At 41.8% G+C, this 20,547-nt stretch overlaps 2 protein-coding genes across 22 annotated transcripts in view; one reads left to right on the plus strand and one right to left on the minus strand.

Annotated features, from left to right (window-relative positions):
* The window catches only part of LOC138740247 (CD99 antigen-like protein 2), a 224,114-nt gene extending 208,730 nt beyond the window's left edge, over positions 1-15,384 (plus strand). For 7 of the 8 annotated variants that reach the window (XR_011342768.1, XM_069892600.1, XM_069892604.1 and 4 more), the window contains one exon: positions 1,295-4,192. Coding sequence is in view for 1 of the 8 variants with exons in the window: in XM_069892604.1 (XP_069748705.1) it covers positions 1,295-1,311 (17 nt within the window). In the remaining 7 variants the exon portion in view is untranslated. Of the gene's footprint in view, positions 1-1,294; positions 4,193-14,848 lie in introns of those variants that run through there. The other variant, XM_069892602.1, reaches the window with a different exon arrangement.
* LOC138740245 (phosphatidylinositol-3-phosphate phosphatase MTMR1-like) overlaps positions 1-20,547 on the minus strand; it is a 73,389-nt gene that overhangs the window by 12,465 nt on the left and 40,377 nt on the right. For 6 of the 14 annotated variants that reach the window (XM_069892590.1, XM_069892586.1, XM_069892588.1 and 3 more), the window contains 5 exons: positions 19,190-19,396; positions 18,486-18,578; positions 16,798-16,911; positions 15,415-15,591; positions 5,122-6,339 (listed from right to left, as the gene is read on the minus strand). In XM_069892590.1, the coding sequence (XP_069748691.1) occupies positions 6,178-6,339; positions 15,415-15,591; positions 16,798-16,911; positions 18,486-18,578; positions 19,190-19,396 (753 nt within the window). In that variant the 3' untranslated portion in view covers positions 5,122-6,177. Of the gene's footprint in view, positions 1-1,265; positions 1,472-5,121; positions 6,340-15,414; positions 15,592-16,797; positions 16,912-18,485; positions 18,579-19,189; positions 19,397-20,547 lie in introns of those variants that run through there. The other 8 variants (XR_011342762.1, XM_069892585.1, XM_069892582.1 and 5 more) reach the window with 8 other exon arrangements.

Here is a 20,547-nt window from a genome sequence, read left to right on the forward strand (position 1 = left end):
ATGGTTATTTAAACAAAAGTTGCATTTAATTATCTTTAGACATGAAAACAGAATCACACTTTAACTTACTACTATTGACTTAACTAACCTAACTTAACCCCATTCTAATTCTAAGCATACGTGTATGTAATGTGTGTATAAGTTCAGAAAAGTTCTTTGGTTCAGTCCAATCTCACTTCTCATTCCTCCAAGTTCACTGGTTGCAGGCAATTCTTAGACTGTGCACAGAATTTAACATTTATAAAGTTCACCAGGTACTTGAAAGGTAAATGGTTACCACTCAGGAAGGTTCTTGTTGGTTTTGAGAGATTTGTTGTATGCTGGACACCCACAGCTGATTCCTTTTTTAATCAGTCACTTCAGTGTCTTGCTGAAGAAACTTTAGCTCTTGCAAGAGTGACCCCACAAATAAATCCCACTAGTCTATCCTCTGCCCATTGCCCTGTAATCATTTTTCCAAGTGCTAATCCATTTCCCCTTTGAATGCTGTGTTTAGATCTGCCACACCCCGTCCTGCAAATGCTGAATAATAATAGATCATCTGCTGATTTTTGATCCCAAGTTTAATGATTTTTTGTTAACCAAAGGTATCAGCCAAGATGGAGTAAATGCAGGTACTTGTGCTTTATCAAATCAGTCATGATTGGCTTCTACAGTAAACCAAAGTGTGTTTAGTGAAATTTGCTTCTTATAACAGACATGGGTGGCATCTGTAATCGAATCTGTACACTACGATTAGCGTAGTAGTTAGCACAACGCGATTACACTAGCAAGCCAGGTTCGAATCTGGCACTATCTGTAAGTTCACCCCGTATCTGCGTGGATTTCCTCTGGGTGCTCCGATTTCCTCCCACCGTCCAAAATGTGCAGGGTTGTAGGTTAATTGGTGTATTTGGGCAGCTCAGGCTCAGAAGGGCCTGTTACCGTGCTGTATGTCTAAATTTAAAATAACAGACGAGTAGAGGTGAGTTCTAAGGAACCTTATGTTCTGTCAGTTAAATGGCAAGATTTCTCCTCCTGATCCTTGTTGCTTCTGATCCACATCCTTCTACACTGTCACCTGAAAAAATTCTATGGAACTTACTCCAATGGAAAAATTTTAATTGGCCCATAATTTCATTAACTCTGGTCTCTAGCAGAATCCCAATTTATTCTCTCCACATTCCAATTAATCCATTTTTCACTTATACAGTATCTTTTACAGTAGCAAACTTAAAGATAGTGGTATTTTTTAAAATGCATGTAATACCGTAATTTTACACTGGTTGTAAGTTTTTGATTTTATTTTTGTTAGGTCTTTCTCGGGTATGAGCTCTGAATGATACTTTGCACAGAAGCAACACAAGACTTACGAAGCCATGAGATGTCCAATGGACGCGCTGATTTTCCAGACACCTGCCAGTTTCTTCCTTCATAAAATAATTGGAGTTTTTCCTTGGGCAATTCTTTCCAAATGTTCATAAGCCTGACCCTGAAAAGAGATGTGAATCTCAACCTCTAAGAACAGATGGTTAAGGATGGAGATGTAAATTCTTAGTGTACAACCCCCAATATTCCCATTCTGTAGGAGACAGCTTGTCCTGTTTATGTCTTAACAATATTGCCTCCAAAAGTTTACTATTTGTAGATTCACAAAGAACTAATTATTCATCTAAAATTTAAAGGGGGTGTCACGGTTGACATGGTGGTTAATGCATTGCCTTCACAGCGCCAGCGATTAAGACAAGACCTGGGTTCGAAACCTGCGCTGTTTGTAAGGAGTGTGTACATTCTCCCCGTGTCTGCGTGGGTTTTCTTCAGGGGCCCCAGTTTCCTCCCACCCTTAAAAAAATGTACTGGGGTATAGGTTAATGGGGTGTAAATTGGGTGGGACTGACTTGTAAGGCCAAATTGGCATATTACAGTGCCGTATGTCCAAATTTTTTTTTTAATTGAAAACTACAGCAATCCAATCTAGATTTTTCAAGGTGTGAGTATCATTCCCTGATAGTCACATGGCAGTGAACATAGAACAGAACAGCACAAGAACTGGCTCTTTGGCCAACCACATCTGTGCCACACACCAATACCAATTATTTTTCTGCCTGGACATAATCCATATCCCTCTATTCCTTCCAATGATTTTTCACAGGATGGTTCAGGTACAAAAGGCCACACAGCCTATTAACTCGATGGCAGCTTTGTTTTTTTGACCCCCTTCACCAATGGATCCATCTATCAACACCTATTTCTTCATGATCTTAAATGCCTCCATCAGATTTTCTTGTGTATTTCTCTACTTCCAATAATATCAGCTCATCCATAGAACTAAATTCCCTCCTCTCTGGAATCATCTTGCAAAAACATTTCTGGCCCCTCTCCAAGGCCTTGACATCATTTGTAAAGTGTGGTGTCCTGGTCGGGATGTTGGTTGAAGCAGTGTTTCAGGAATGATTGCTTTTGTCTTCTGTGTCTTTTTTAAAATTCCTGAATCCCAAATGCTCTTTAACCACTTTCTCAACCATTTAAAAACCTCAAAGGAAGAAATTCATCTCTGATTGGCATCTAATAATAATCTATCCCTGCCCCCCGACACTCAACTTAAAAGTATCCTTTAGAATTATGTGGCATAACCAGATTATCTTTCTAGCTTATGCTTTCGGCTGTAGCATTAATAGAACAAAACCTGATCATCGTTCAATGGGTAAGCTTAAAATCCTGGCAGTTCCTGATTTACAAAGAATTGGCTTGAAGTTTATACATGGCAATGGATTTAGCCTTGAACCAGGCTTTTGTAAGTGGCTTTTTGTACTATATTACACTACAATTTGACTCTGTGAATAGATTTTATGTTGGCAAATTAATTATTCTTGGGCTACACTTGTTAGATTGTTTATATTTCTGACTAATCTTTGTTAATGAAGTTGGGAGCTTAAAGGGTCTTCCACACCTTTCATGTGCTTGACAAGTTAGACACAGATCACATATAGTCTCACAGTACGTGACCAATTTGGGTCATCCTTTGTATTGTGGCGAGTGAAGTGTCTTCAGGCCCATCATCGTGTGATCACAGTACACTTAAACATCTTTCACCTCCAATTGCTTTTCAACCATTCACCAATGACATCCAGGCTTTGTCCTATCCAGAGCCCACACTGTGGGATATCCTCCTTTCTGCCTCACTTCCTTCTTTTAGGACAATGCTTAAAACTTTCCTCTTTGAACAAACTTTTGGTCACTTGTCTTAGAAACTTGTGACCCAGTGTCAAGTTGGCATTAATAACATTAAGCCATGGGGAGGTTTTAGTGTGAAAAGCAGGAGCTCTTACTAACTGCAGAGTAAACATATTTGGGATTTTTTTGTAACTTCTCAGACAAAAAGCAGTAAGGAAGTCAATGCTGAAATGGTTAACTGAGCCACTATATAAGAGGCATGTGTGCCATGAGATGGGCTGTAATGGGCTTAAAGGATAACCTGATTAAAATGGTAAATGGCCCAAGTTTAATTTGGAAATCTTTGGTACACTTACATTTGTTTCACATTTTAAATCCGTTAAAATGTTAACGTCTTGCAATGAAATGTGCGTAGCTGTGTTATTTTGAAATATGCACAGTTTCAATGAGTTTCTAACTATTTCAAGCCTGTGACATTTATCCCTTCTGTTAACAAACTAAAGTCTATGGACAGCGAAGTGAATTTAAACACTGCAGACAAATAAATGGATGAAAATTTCTGCAGTGCCAACTACAATTTCTAACTTGTCACAAAAACAATTAAGGGATGGAGAGGTTTCAAATTACATCTGGGACAAATGTGGTGGGTTGAAGAATAGTTGGGGAACACTCGTGCTTTGTAATGTACAAAGGTTCAACTTGGAAGAAGACAGGAGTTGATGTTTAGCAATGCTGTGAACCAAATGGAAATGAAAACACTCAAATGTCCTACAATTTTTTAAAAAGGTAATGCTGAATCAATACTTTGGTAAGTTTATTGAAGTTGCTAAAACAGCTGAGTCAATGCGTTTAAAAACCAGCTCCAAATCGGTCCTTTCAAAGTCTGTTTTAACAGATGGTTTGAGTGCTGCTATCTTGTGTTTCTTTGGCTGTGTTGAATAACAGAATAGCCATACTTGATGCAACTTTGTGCCACAGCTGCTATGAATGATTAAATTATATCCAAACTGAAAATAAACCTGTAGATAATGATCATTTTTATGTATTCTTAATTTAAAATAATGTGGTCTTTTGTTTTAATGTAATTATTTCCTTTTTTAAGACGATGATGCTGGAGGAGCATATTCAGTAATTAATTGGTGTAGAAATCACTTCGAAATGATCTGTATAGTCTTTAAAGCACCTGAGACATCTCAGAGCACTCGAGAGCCAATTGAATATTTATTGATTTGTTGTTTCAGTTATATTCAGGGAATTGTACAGTATGTAAAAGAGTATGATCTCACAAACAGCACTAAGTTTTTTCATGACATGGGTTGAGAGATATTATTGACCACTGCTCTTCCATACAATGCAGTGCTTTATTATCTACTTGGGACAAATTAACCATTTAAAATGGAATGCATCGATACCAAATACTTTCAGCATTTAAATTTAATATAATATTCTCCAGCGAAATAACTCACCATCACCAAAAATTACACTAATGCTAAAACTTTGGAAACTTGATGCTCCAAATGACGACTGCACCCGATTTATTGATCAGAAATGAGTTCTTAAAGCAATGTGATTGACAGTTTTTTTGACACAAGACACAGGCAACTCAGACAACATACTGCCACAGGAAGGTAAAAACAAATCTGTGGATGTCAGAGTTGTCTCTACTAGTCCAGAGGTGTCAGCTTTTGTAAAATTTGAAGTCCTCTAGATACGAACAGACTATATAAGGACCTTACTGCAGACTAAAGGAAATTTTGTGCAATGTTACATTTTCTGTTTTATTACATGGCAATAAAAGAATCCTGAAACATCTGACTTATTTAGCTAATAGTTCTAAAGAACATTGGATCAGAGAGAGAGCTTGGATGTGTGCTTAAAACATTCATTTACTGTTGGCTACTGGTTAAAGATCTTTAATTAGCAAAAGACAAATAAAAATCAGTCATAAAAATAGTTTATGCAACTTCATTGTGGAAATGGAATTTATTGAACACTGCAATTATTCCACACCTGAAAAATGCTAATCTTGGACTTCATTTTTGCACAAATTATGCATTCATTTTAAGCACTGGTACCAAGGGGGCAAAGTCTGTACAAAAAAAAAGGCTTTGTCTAGTTTCAATCTAAGCACTGATTTTTGCAAATTATTTTTCTTTGAAATTGCTGTGATCTTCAAATCATTCAGATCTCCAATGGCATTGCAGAAGTCTCAACAGCCTTGAATATTCTAAATCTAGTTCAGTATCTCATAATGATGAGCAGTATATGGCACATGTCTTCAGACGAAAGCAAATCCTCACTTAAATAATGGATAATGAACATCTTCCCCGTCTTAACCACATTTTTAGCCATGGGTTATTACAGCTGAGGTTATGAAGACTTCATCTTGTGTAATGATTGCATTGCCTTCAAAAATCCCTGGAAATTGTTTGAATGATAAGTAGAATGATCAAAAATGATGGTGAAATCTATAGGTCCTATATAAAAATAAATACATTTTATTAAGGTTGCTAAAATATTATGAGTAAAGTTACCTGTCCAAAAACAAAGTCAAACTGTTTTGTGAATTGTAGTATGATTCGTGATTCAGGTTCAGCTCTGAAAACCAACATGGACGTGTGCCACTGAGGGGGTGGGGAATTTGAGACACAGCTGCCTCCTATGTAGTAGACTGCAATAGAAACTTGGCACTTTGATCCCTTGGCCTTCAGATGCATTTTCCAACTCCAACAACTTCTGAGACTTCACGGTCTGAAATTTGCCACAGGTTGAGGCTGGATTCAAAGTTTGCACAATGGCATTCCAGTTCCCTTTATGGGGAAGGTCTTGGCTTATTATTAAAGTGGTATTGTACCAGTGCCACCCACACCAACATTTACACAACTTAAAAATAAGATATTGCACACACAAATGCATTCCTACCAAAACGGAATCAAACTATACAATTTTCAAGTACATGTGGCAGTCTTTCCAGTGGTTAACGTTAATGAGTGAGTACCAGCTAACCATGGCGAAGATGATATTTCAGACAGTGGTCTGCACAGGAGACACAGAGTGTGTGGGAGAACCTCTCTCAGAGGAAGATGATATCGCCAGATTGCTGACCTCACGCTGGAGCTCCTCAACTTTCTTCTGGAGCTCTGCCCGAATACCAAGCAGTTCCTTACAGTTCTGGTGCACAGGAACCTGTCGCAAGGAAACACAGAGGGAATGTCACTCAAACATGTTGTAATCAACACAGTCATTGCTTTGCAAAGATCAGTAATGTTAGTAAGATCCTCGTACAGAGACAGCAGCTTATATTTTATTCCAGCAAGTGGCTGGCATTACTTTGACATTAGAGATACTGGTGGGAGCACTGGTTACTGCACTAATAATTCAAAGATGTAGGATAACAATCTAGAGAAGACACTTAAAATCCAACCACAGTAGCTGATGAATTTAAATTGGTTCACTCAAGTCCTCCAGAGAAGGAAATTTGTTACACAGACCAGATTCAGCACATTTGGGTCTATATAGAGGTACAGCATGGTAACAGGCCCTTACAGGCACGTGATCAACTAACCAACCCTGTACGACTTTGGAACATAGGAGTAAACCAGAGGAAAACCACACAGGTTACAAGAAGAGCGTACTAACTTCTTATAGACAGCGGTGGATTTGAACCTGGGCCCTGGCTCTAATAAACCCAAAGCACTGTGAAATGATGAAGAGTCTTAACTGCATTAAACTGCTGTGTTTATTCACCTGCAGTTCAAGGCATTGGCTCAGCACCACCTTAAATTTTTTTAATTTAGACATACAGCACGGTAAAAGGCCATTTCAGCCCACGAGTCCGTGCCACCCAATTTACATCCAATGAACCCCAGTACTTTTTGAACAGTACGAGGAATCCAGAGCCCCCAGGGAAAATCCACAGAGATACAAGGAGAATGTACAAACTGTAAAGGTGTTGCACTTAACCACGACGACAACCCTTCTCAACAGGAATTAGGGATGAATGCTAAATGCTTGCCTTGTCAGCGACATCCACATCCCACAAATGGGTAACAAAGGGATGAGTAAAATACTGGTGTAAAGAGCTGGAGAAAGTTTTCAGATGGAGCGAAGAATGCTAAAAAGACAGGGACACCCAAAATAGGTTTGTCATTTACGTTGATGATTTGGACGATGGAGGGGTAAATTGGAATAATAAATATGCGGAGAATACAAAAATAGGGGTAGTTGTGGATAGTGAAGATGGTTTTCAGGGACTGCAGAAGGATATGGACGCTTAGAAGAGTGGGCTGAAAGATGCCAGATGGAGTTTAATGTAGATAAGTGTGAGGTGCTTCATTTTGGGAAGAATAATTAAAACAGGACACATGCAGTGAAGGGGAGGGCGTTGAGGGATGAGAGGAACAGGGAGATCTTAGAATAACAGTTCATTGTTCTTTGAAAGTGAAATCTTGTGTGGATAGAGTGGTAAAGGCAGCTTTTGGTATGCTGGCCTTTATAAATCAAAGCATAGAATATTGGAGTTGGGAAGTGATGTTTAGACTGTTCAAGGCATTGGTGCGGACAAATATGGAATACTGAGTGCAGTTCTGGTTCCCAAATTATAGGAAGGATATAAATAAGGTGGGGACGGTACAGAGGAGATTTACTAAAATGTTGCCGGGATTGCAGAATCTAGAATACAAATAAAAATTGATTAGACTGGGTCTTTATTCATTGGAGCGCAGAAGGTTGAGGAGATGTGAATAGGCTCTTCCCCTTGACGGTAGGTGAGATTGGTGAATTAAGGGTTAGGGGGGGGGAAAAAGTTTAGAAGTAACATGAGAGGGGGCTTCTTAACTCAGAAAGTGGTGGCTGAGTGAAATGACCTTCCGGAAGAGATGGTTACAGCAAGGTCAATCTTGTCATTTAAGAAAAAGTTGGATGGGTGCATGGATGTGAGGGGAATCGAGGGTTATGGGCAGGCTGCAGGTAAGTGGGACTAGAGGAGATCACTTAAAATCGGTACAGACTAGAGGGGCCGAGATGGCCTGTTTCTGTACTTTAATTGTTATATGGTTGAGACAAAGCTGAAGGAAGCCATTTCCAGACAACTGCGTGAAAGCAGTTGCACATTTCAAAATGTAACTTAGAAGGAACAACAATTGGTTAATTTTGCAATGTTGGATTTTTAAAATGACATGCAAACTGATCAGTTATCTGTTTCAGTTAAACTGTGAAGGGAGCACAGAAAACATGTAGTCTACACAGGAAGACCTTTTGGCCCACAACATCTATGCCAAGATTACTAATATTTTTACAGTGGTGTTCAAAAAGCACAATTCTTTCATGCAAATAAACCCATTCCTGGTTTCCAAAGCAAACCCGGTGCTCTTCCACAGGAAGAATCCATTTAGTTTATCCTGCACCTCCATCCTGTTCCCAGGGACCACCTGACATTCTCTGCTTCAAGTTTGCATTCTGTTCACTTTAGGACATTACTAGTGAATGCGCCCCTCTTCCAGCCATAATTCTCAATCATAAAATAAATTCCCAGTGGTAAAGAGAATTCTCCTCACCCTCCCTGAGGCTTTCTGGTCATTTACCACAAGTTTGGACAGATCAGACCAACAAGAAAACTACTTCACTAATTCACTCTGTACACTCATCAACACAGAGTACTAGAATAATGCTCATTTTTCATAACACTGGAGGCCATTTGAGTCCATGCCAACTCCCAGAGTAATCCCATTCTGCCATTTACTTCCCTGCAATCCCTCTCATATGCCCATCAAAAACAATGAGGGGAAAAAAACCACTCATCTCATCTAAGGAAGGATTCTACTGTTCTTTTTACATAGCTCCTTTTTGGGTCCTCTGCACACCAGCTTCACATCCCCATTCATGAAGGGTTTCAGGCCAAAACATGACTGATGTTGCTCGGTCCACTGAGTTCTTCCAGAGGAGTGTGTTTAGGATTTGCTTTCATAGAACAAACAACACCACAGCACAGTACAATCCGTTCAGCCACTGTTGTAATGACCTATTAATTCCTACCTCACAACCCTCTATTTTTCTTTCATCCATGTGTCCGTCTAAGGGTCAAGCCTCCACCACAATCGCTGGCAAGGCATTCCAGGCACTCACAACTCTCTGTGCAAATAAACTTACCCCTGATGTCTTACCCAAACCTTCCTCCTTTCACTTTATACAGATGTCTTCTAGTGTTTGCTGGGAAAAAAGTGCTGACTGTTTATCTCTGCCTCTCAGAATCTTGTAGACCTCTCTTGTCACATCTCATCCTTCTTCGTTCCAGAGAGAAAAGTCCTAGTTCCGCTAACTTTGCTTTTTCAATTTTGTTTTCCAATCCAGGCAGCATCTTATTAATTCTCCTCTGCACTCTCTCCATAACTTCAACAAACTTCCTTTAATGAGGTGGCCAGAACTAAACACAATACTCCAAGTGTGGCCTCACCAGAGATTTGTAGAGGTGAAACATGACCTCTCAACTCCTAAACTCAATCCCATAGGTCTTCTTAACAATCCTATCTACATGCATGGTGCAGTGAACTGCAATTCATTGTTGTTCTGATAGCTGGCTCCTCCCTTAGCTCCACCCTCCCCTACCCCAATATAAACCCTGATTTTCCCGCCCTAGGACTATTGTTTCTACCGGCCATTGATTGTAAACTATTAAAACCGTGTTTATACTCATCGTGCAATCAGTTGCATTACAACTTTAATTGCTATGTCAAAGAGAATGGCGTCATTGGCCCTGACCCCGATCAAATACGCCTCGTTAGACTTCCCGATCCAGAAGACCTTAAGGAGGTGATTGGGCTTCTTCTCATACAATGCCTGCTGCACGCCAACCCAATGTATGCCTACGTGGCATAACCTGTCAGCAGAGAGGACACCGTCTCGATCAGAGACCTGGCACTCGCCGGAATTGAGGATCTGATGCCTCAAGCGAGCCAGGAACCGGGTACCCCACTCAGGGTCCCATAGGGAAGTAGACCCATCACCTCCGCGACCAGAGCCAGAGCCCTCGAGGCCCACTGAGCCAGTACCACAAGGGGTCTAGGAAGTTCAGGAAGCCCAAGACCTCCAGTACTGCGGCACTCGACCAGAAAAAATAGACCTCCTGACAGACTTAACTTGTAAATCTCTATAAACTATTTGTTTTTTTCAGAATGTATGGTCTGTTTTTTCACCCACAGGCTCTATTCTGAAGGAAGTGGTGAATGCAGTGAACTGGAATCACTGTGTGTATTGTTTAGATGGCCAACTCCACCCTCACCTACCCCAATATAAACTCTGGTTTTCTCGCCTTATCTCAGATTTACCTGATGACTACTGATTGTAAGCTAGTATCAGTGTGTTTGTCCGCCTCACTTGTTTCTGAGTGCAATCAGTCACGTTACACATGGTAACATTGAGAGATGTATAGATTTGGACCCCAAGGTCCCTCTGTTCTTCCACATGGTCAAGCATCCGACCATTAATCCTGTACTCCATTTTCAGGTTGGAACTTCCAAAATTCATCACCTCACATTTATCCAGATTGAAATCCATCTTCCACTTTTCCACCCAACTCTGCATTCTGTCTATATCCCTTTGTAACCCACAACCACCCTCAACACTATCCACAATTCCTCCAACCTGCGTATCATCCGCAAACTTGCTGACCTAACCTTCGTGCTTGACAAATCTATTGGAATTCTTTGAGATGGTGACAGGTAAAATAGATGGGGGAGAGCCAGTGGATGTGGTGTACCTGGACTTCCAAAAGGCCTTCGATAAGATCCCGCATAAACGACTGGCTTCCAAAATCAAGGCTCATGTGAGTGGGGGAAAAGTATTGATGTGGATTGAGAACTGGCTGACAGGTAGAAGACAGAGAGTTGGGATAAATGGCTCGTTTTCTGAGTGGCAGGCGGTGACCAGTGGGGTGCCACAGGGATCTGTACTGGGACCCCAGCTGTTCACAATTTACATTAATGATCTGGATGAGGGGATTGGATGTAATATCTCCAAATTTGCAGATGACACTAAGCTAGGAGGGGTTGTGTGCACGGAAGAGGGGGTCAGGAAGCTCCAGTGTGATTTGGATAAATTGAGGGACTGGGCAGATACATGGCAAATGCACTACAATGTGGATAAATGTGAGGTTATCCACTTTGGTAATACAAACCGGAGGGCAGATTACTATTTGAATGGCAATAGATTAAGAGATGGGGAAGTGCAGGGAGACCTAGGGGTACTTGTACACCAGTCTCTGAAGGCGAGCATGCAAGTACAGCAGGCAGTTAAATAGGCAAATGGTATGTTGGCCTTCATATCAAGAGGGTTTGAGTCTAGGAACAAGGATACCTTACTGCAGCTGTACAAGGCCTTGGTGAGACCCCACCTGGAGTATTGTGTGCAGTTTTGGTCACCTTATCGAAGGAAGGATGTTCTTGCAATGGAGGGAGTGCAGAGGCGATTCACCAGGCTGATACCTGGAATGGCAGGAATGACTTAGGAGGAAAGATTGGGCAAATTGGGATTGTACTCGCTGGAGTTTAGAAGATTGAGAGGGGATCTCATAGAGACCTATAAAATTCTGGCAGGACTGGACAGAATGGATGCAGATGGGATGTTTCTAATGGTGGGGGAGTCCAGAACCCGGGGCCACGGTTCGAGGATAATAGGCAAACCATTTAGGACCGAGATGAGGAGGAATTTCTTGACCCAGAGGGTGGCGAATCTGTGGAATTCATTGCCACAGAGGGCAGTAGAGGCAGGTTCATTAAATATATTTAAGAGGGAATTAGATCTATTTCTTCAGTATAAGGGCATTAAAGGTTACGGAGAGAAGGCGGGGAAGGGGTACTGAACTTTAAGATCAGCCATGATCTCGTTGAATGGCGGAGCAGGGTCGAAGGGTCGAATGACCTACTCCTGCTCCTATCTTCTATGTTTCTATGTTTTGCACCTCTTTCTTCATCTAGGTCATTTATAAAAATCATAAAGGGCAGGGTCCCAGAACAGATCCCTGCAGAAGTAAAACACAGAAGTCTGATGTCACTGTGGATGAAGTAAAAACACAAAACTGGACAAACTCAGCAGGTCAAACAGTGGACTTTATATAGCAAATATAAAGATACAAAACCAACGTTTTGGCCCTGAGCCCCTTCATCAGCAAAGGTTTGTGGGCTGGAAGGGCCTGTTACTGTGCTGTACATCTAAAATTTAAAATATTTTTTTTAATGGGATGAATGGAGGGGTGAATCTAACTGAGCAGTTCACGATCACCACAGCTTCGAAGGTGCTTTATCTCCTCATGACTCTGAAGCATCACATGACTGAATTTAAAAAACATACTATGTTTCCTGGTGGTCAGACACAGATTCCTGACAAACCCAAGCTGGGGTTGACACAGTGAGGCTCAACAACCCCACCCAACTGGCCAACCCACCAACTCCACATTTCCCCATCCTAATACAGCCAATAAAGCCGGGAAGCTTTCACCGAATATTATCAATTCATTTAATGGATCTCATCCCTACAGATGAGCACCAAATGGATCACAATCCAAGATTCACACATCCACAGGTTAGTGCACTTTTCATATTTCAGTGTATTAGAAAAATTCTCATATAACTGTATAGAGGGGGTAGAAGGACCGGGATGTTAGCGGCAATGATCAACAACTCTGATTAGCTACACAATAAGGTCCAATTCTTGATAACAATTTGGATTTCTGTGTAAATAGAATTATAGAATTGTTCCCTCACAGAACAATGCCATTTGATTGATAGATTCAGTGCCAGTTCCCAGCAGAAATCCTGCCTTTTGTATTCCACGTAACTGCATTTTATTGTATCATTGTTTAGAAGAGTTGTTTAGGTTTAAGAATCTTTATTCAATTTAATTTTTTTTAAAATCACCCAGATCCGGAAGAATTAATTTGTCTTTTACCCTTAAATATACATTTTAATGTTGATTATTCGCTACCTAGCTTTGAATGTTCCTCCTAAATAGATCCCTTTATTGTCTTGGAACAAAAAACAACTTGGAGCATTGGAAAAGGATCTGTCTGGTCTTGATATAAGCAGCCACATTTCAAGCAGCAATTTTGTCAGCCCTTTGACCTCCATGTCTGAAGCAGGCTCGACACTGGTGAGAAAAGCAACCTTACAACACCAGCATTAATCCCAAACACTCCATGTCTTTCCATTAATACCTTAAATCATGTGGTTGTGTCCTCATAAAAACAGGCCCCTCTACCTCACCACTTCATTTACCTTCCAGTATTAGTTTCTTAAGCAGATTTCTGGCTTTCTTTAGTCCCCTTTCCTTCAATCGCCAATCCAAAATTACTTCCTAATGTAGCCTTTAATCAGAGCCCTCCCTGTCGAAAAATGTTCCCCTTCCTCCCATATCCGCTATCCTCTCCATTCAGTACAGTACAGCTCTGTTTAGTCCTTCATTGCCAGGTTCCAGTCACTCTGTCCTACTCCTTTGTCATTGTAAATGCTGCTTCCAAATCATCTAATGATACAGACCACCCTCAAAGTGAAAATGTTGTCCCTCAGCACCCTCTTAAATCTCTTCTTTCTCACATTAAACCTATGTCCTCTTGTTCAAGAATTATCTACCCCTGTGAGCATTCATATTATTTATGATTTTACAAATCATAACTATAAATCAATGCCCCTCATGACTTTTTAAAATCTTTACAAGATCAACCTTCAGCCTCCGAAGCTTCAGGGAATGAAGACCCGTCCTTTCTCAAATCTCCCTAAAACTCAAGCCATCTCATCCTGGCCGCTCATTTTGCCTCTCCCCCTCACCTGCCTTTTCTTTTTTATTTTGGATTTCCAGTCCCTGTAATCTTTTGTTGATTTTTTTTAAAAATCGCTTGATGATCAGCCATGATAAATTTCCAAAAAATTACTTGATGGAGAGCAAATAAATCTACGAAGAAAGTACATTGAATATGTTCCACACATCTCCTTTCAACTTCATCAGAACACAGAATGGTAGGTGCCTGGAACGAGCAGCTGGGAGTAGAGGTGGAAACAGACAGGATAGAAAAAAAACTGAAGGGATTCAAGCCCGAAACATTGGTTATGTACCTTTACCTCTGTTACATAAACGACACAGTTTGTCCTGCTTAACTTCTTCAGCATTTTGTGTTTTTACTTAGAAAAATGACAAAGCTAAGAATTTAAAATTTATATTTAATTTCTACACTGTAGAAGCTAATTCTGGCCATTGAGACCTGTGCTGCCCATTCCCAATTACCCTACAACCCGAAGGTTTTCGAGGGTGGGAGGAAACCACAAAACCTGGGTAAAGCCCACACGGTGAGAACACATAAACGCCTTAATGACAGCACTGGATTTGAACCCAGGTTGTTGGCCTCGTTTACTGTTTCCTGAGTGTCCTAGTCCTAAAGGATAAATACTAACCTCAGTAAGAAGGCAGCTGGCAAACACCTAATCTACATCATTGAGGACAGAGATCAACTCCACCATCTTCAAGTTCCCCTCTAGTCATTTGCCATCCTGACTTTCTCTGCCCTGAACTGAAGAATGGGCAATAAAAAACTGAGGAGGAATTAAGAGATCTAAACCACAGGTAGAACAGGGGTGAGCCAGCTCAGAGTGACTGAGGGCAAGGAAATAAAATTGAAAGTTAACTCTTCTGTTTCTGGATTCCAAATTCCTAGGTGTCCACATCTCTGAAGATCTATCCTGGGGCCCTCATGCTGATGAAGAAGGTTCGCCAATGGCTGTATTTTATGAGGTTTAGTTTGTCACCAAGAACTCTTGAAAATCTCTACAGATGTACCGTGGAGAGGAGGATCTGACTGGCTGCATCTCTGGTATAGAGGTGCCTGGAAAAAACTAGAAAATTGTGAACTCGGCCAGGGCTATCATGGGTGTCAGCCTTCACTCCATTAAAGGCATCTACAAGTAGCAGTGTCTCAAGTATTATAGCCTCTATCCTCAAGGACCCTCACTGCCCAGGCCATGCCCTTTTTTCATGGCTACCATCAGGAAGGAGGTCCAGGAGCCTGAAGATGAATCCCAATATTACAAAAGCAGCTTCTTCCCCTCCGCCATCGGGTTTCTGAATGAACAACAAACCCCAGACACGGCCTCCCTTTCTCTTCTTTTGCACTAATTTTTAAAAAAATGTAATTTATAGCAATTTTTGCACCTGTACTGCTGCCGCAAAACAACGGATTTTGTGACATGTTCATGACAAATAAATTCTGATTCCTCATCTTACCTGAGGTCTCATCCTTGGATTCCACCTGACGTAATAGTTTACCCACAATTCCAGGTGCCGTAAACTGGCCACTGGGTACAGCACGTGATTTTCATAATTCACATAAAATGGGTTGGTGAACTCCTCCAGCTGACTGTTTATGTAGGACCAAAGGGAAATGGTCTTTGTCTGCACTTCCTGTGAAGATACAGAACATTTCACAAAGTTACATTTAACCAAGGGCAGAATAGCAAGTACAGGGGCCACAACTATCCCTGTGCTTTTACAGCATCACCACAGACAGGAAAATGTCTGTAATTCCAAGTGCAAAAATGACAGGAGTTTTGCAAAACTGCAATTGATTCACTGCTGTGAACAAAGATGAGCTGGAGAGTCTTGGGGTCAGACAGCAGCTGACAGGAGAAATAGTCAGTCAACATTTTGTGTCCAGACTCTTTACAGATTTCTCGATAAAGAATTCCGACCCAAAACGTTGACTGACCATTTCTCTCCACAGATGTTGCCTGACCTGCTGAGTTTGTCCAGCATCTCAAGATTCCATCATCTGCAGTTTTTTGCGTTTCTCTGGTTCCCAACTGCTCTTCCTGGAAGAAAATGAGTCACTCTTACTCAGTCGAACATTTATCGGTCTCATCCCAGCAGTCAATTCCAAAATGGCCCAGCAAGTCAATCTGTTAAATTAATCTGGGTGTTTCCTCATTGGGTGTTAGGCCTTCCCTGGTGCATTGTTCGAGGAAGCAATAGTGGTGTCGATTTATCCTAAAGATATTCACTGAAGTAATGCAGAATGAATGTGGGGAGCAACATATATCCATTTATTGTGGATATTATAAAATACATTTTTAAATAAAAAATAAATGTTGTGAATCGACTTGCTGAAGGTGATTTGACGACCTCCCACATCACAACCTTCACCACCAAACACACTGGCAGTTGGCAACATTGTTTCCTCCATGTTCCTCTCGAGTTGCACACAATCTTGATTTGGAGATAGATTTCGACTTCTTTGTCACTGGAATGAATCAGGGAACTCCTGGTCCACCAGCCGTACGGGGGAACCCAACCAGAAGGAATGCAACAATATGGAATTGGATAACAATGCTGATTCCCACATCCCACCCACCCCCCCCTCCCCAAAAAACCATAAACAAAATGCACAATCAACATTTTGGCAAGTTAATGTGTTCATTTTGGCATTATCCAATTTCTATTAATGAAACTGCTGGCAGTACTGTGACCCCTACCCACCCTTCCCACAGTGATGGAGACAACCACTGCTCTTCACACAAGCTTAACACTGCATAAGCCACCAGCCAGGTCGCAACCACCACAGGAACTGAGGGAAAGAATTCAGTTCCAGTACCATTCAGAGTCGTCACCTACCTCCTTCACTCTCTGTTGATCACAATTATAAAGGAATGTCCCAAACAAACAGCTGTACAGATGGTCCAGGATGGTCAGCAGGAAGAGCTCATTAAACTCAAAGGCCGTTGGAAACTAAATCAGTAAAAGCATACAAAGATATGAATGTGGAGCAGAAAACAGCCACGATTAAGTCTGTGCAGAATGGGAAAGACCTCAGACACCTTCTGCCGACAGTGGTTCCCAACTCCAACTGTGCCCATTTTGGGATGGGGTACAGTGAGAAACGAGTCAAAAGAAAATGCAGAGATGTGGGGAATCAGAAGCAGAGAAACACAGAGATGCAGGAGAGGTGGAAGGTGGAGGCGAACGTGGGGATAATGTCTCAGAGGTGGCAAAAAGGAGCAATACCACAAGGGGAATCCCAAGCTGCAGCCATAACAGTTTGGTCTCTTATCAAACTGGAATAATTGTGTCACAAGAGGAGGAAATGATGTTTCATTTAATATGTTAATTTAATTTACATTGTAATGCATTGACCAGAAATTATCCTGTTCATGGGGATGTACAGGTTTATCATGGGGTCAGTGAGATACAGTGCAGTACAGGCCTTTCCAGCCCATGAGCCCATGCCCCCCATACACCAATTAGCCTCCAACCCCTGTACATTTTGAAGAGTTGGAGGAAATCCACACAGACACAGACATAGGGAGAGTGTACAGACAGCGGCAGATTCAAACCCAGGTCGCTAGCTCTGCCACCCAAAAGGTCTCAGGGTTTCATTGGGTCACAGAGATACAGGACAGAATCAGGCCCTTTGGCCCACTATATCCACACTGATCCAACCACTTAATCGTCCATTAATCCCACATTCTCAGCAACTCTCCCTAGATCCTACCTATAGACAATCACAGTGGTGAGCCAGCCTCCCACCCCAGAGATTTTAGAATATAGAACATTACAGCTCAGTACAGGCTGATCAGTCCATGATGTTGTGCTAACCTATGTGAACCTACTCCACAACAATTTAACCCTTCCCCACCGTACACCCATAACCCTCTATTTTTCTTACATCCACGGAACTGTCCAAGAGACTTTCAAACGTCCCTATTGCACCAGCCTCCACCATCAACCCTGGCGATGCATCCAGACACCCACTACTCTATAAAAAAAAAACTTCTCTGACATCTTCCCTAAACTTTCCTTCACTCACTTTAAAAGATATCTTCTGGTATTTGCTGTTGTCACCCCAAGTTTTAAGTGATTCTTAACAGATCACAAGGCCACAAAACAGGAGTTCAGGAGGGATTACCAATGAGCTCCTCCTAGCCTACTACACAATGGGAGAAATGGCCTCATCTGGTCTCACAAATTTCTTTGAGTCAAACAGCATGGAAACAGGCTGTCTGGCCCAACTTGTCCATGCTGACCAAAGTACCTTCCTGAACTCATCCCATCTGCCTGCATTTGCCTCTTATCCCTCAAAGTCCTTTCCTATTATTGGATCTACCCAAAAGGAAAACAGTTAACATTACCCTTTATCCAAACAGTTCTTGTAATTCTATTACAAGAAACTGTGGAATGAAATTCACGAGGGCTACTGCTGTCTGATGTTTTGTTTTGGTGAGTGTTTGCTGAGGGATAATAAGTGAAGTCAACCTAAGAAAAGATGCACTGAGGGTACAAATAAAGATTAAACTTGTTTTTACCTGTCTTGTCATCTGCCACACACAGTCAATGAACTGAAGGAAGATAGGTGATCGATCAGCTGCCGCGTGATTCTCATCCCCATGTCCAACTCTCTGGATAGGAGCGAATGACATGCATTTATAAAAGAATCCACCTGACCTCAATACCTAAGCAAACACGCAACAGCCATGAATCGTCATCAATCGTACACCTTGAGAAACATGGGAGCCTTTTTGTGCATAGCAGGACCCCAGAGATAATACTACTCCATTTCAATAATGGATATGAAGAGAACGGGAGGAATCTCCTCTGATTACTTTAGAATTACAGTACTGTAATGGGCCCTTCCAGCCCACAAGTCTGTACCACCTAAATACTCCCATGTGACCAATTAACCTCCAAACCCTGAACTTCTTTGGAAAGCATGAAGAAAGTGGAGCACCTGGAGGAAACACATGCGAACACGAGAATATACAAACTCCTTACAGCTAGTGCTGTAATAGGGTTGTGCCAACTACTACATGAAGTGTAACTTTTAAGAGAGCTGATAGAACTTTTTAAAGTTCCTTCTAAAGCTGGAACCACAGAGAGTTGGGCACTGCTGCAGCCTGGACTATGTTCTCAGTCTCTGGAGAGGGAGCTTGAACCAGACCCCAGGTTTGTTAAGTCCATGCTCGTTAATGCAGCGACCAAGGTGACTTCATTGCCCTTTTGGTTTACTTACAACAGCAAATCTGTGCCCAAAGCTTAGCCATTCCTTCTCTATCAGAACTTCAAATCCCTTGATGGTTCGGTAGTAGCTATCGAGGATCAACATGCTCAGGGACGTGAGTTGTGAAGTCCGATCCCATCCGTCGCTGCAGTGAACCACCACTGATGTCTTTGCAGATTCAACCTTGTCGGCTATGCGGACTGCTCCAGCTAAGAGGATCTGGAAGGGAAGGTGATGGCCAGTTAAGAAGAAGAATCACCCAGGCAAGTACTGCTCCAGCTGAAAAGACAGCTCCCAAGATGCAAGTCACAAGTAGAGGCCATTCAAAACAGGTTGTGAGCTGCAATTGCTTCTGTTCCACCTCCAAGCATGGCAGCCCACAGATACACAGCAAGATCCCATCTGTTGTTGAGGGAGAACTGGGTCCTTCACTGTAGTTAGGGCAGGATGAAGAGGTTACAGGGAAAATGAGTGCGGAATGATATTGCTCCATGAGTGGCATAGACCTGAAATAACCAATGGAACCATAACTCCCATCCTCCATTCTATCACAATCGGGGAAACAAATACAAGCTGTGAGTTTACCTGTCCAAAGATATGATTGCACCCATTTCAAATCCTGGTCAAAACTCCACCCAATCCATCTTGGGCATAGACCCCACAGTTGCAGCATTTTAAAATAAAACACCATTGCTGCCTTCAACAAGCCGTTTAAAGCCTGCTCGGAGCTGCCGGCATTAGGATTGGGTGGTTGAACCCTGTGGAACACCACTATGTCTCCATTCTCCCGTGTCTATACCAGTGGCAGAGCTGCCGTTACAGCAGCTCCCGCAATTCCGCCATCTATACCCTGCATGTAAGACACTCACTGACATCAAAGAGACTCGTTCCTTTCTCTCTTACTGTAAGGAGTGCTGGGTGACACTAATGGCAACTGACTGACAGCCAGAAGGCAATTTCATGTAATATTACACGTTCAAATTCAAATCTATATGTGCAACATGTTAACAGGCCTTCAGCTCATTAAATCCTACTGCCCAATTACACCCAATCAACCAGTATGTTTGGAATAGTGGGAGGAAACCAGAGCACCCAGAGGAAAGTCACACAAATATGGGGAGAATGTGCAAACTCTTTACAGACAGCCCTGGATTTGAACCCCGGTTTTTGGCGATATAACGTGGCGCTAACTGCTGCGCTGAACTATGCTGCCCGTACAGACAATAAAGGAATGTTGAATCTTAAGTGTACACATCAATTTTCTTCGGATTAATCATTGCTCCATTTCCCTATACTAGCCCAAGACCACACAGAATCATATAGCATGGAAACTGACCTTCAGCCCACCAACTGCATGCTGACCATCAACC

Source organism: Narcine bancroftii, chromosome 8 (genome assembly GCF_036971445.1).
Source record: "Narcine bancroftii isolate sNarBan1 chromosome 8, sNarBan1.hap1, whole genome shotgun sequence".
In the NCBI taxonomy this organism is placed as follows: Eukaryota; Metazoa; Chordata; class Chondrichthyes; order Torpediniformes; family Narcinidae; genus Narcine; species Narcine bancroftii.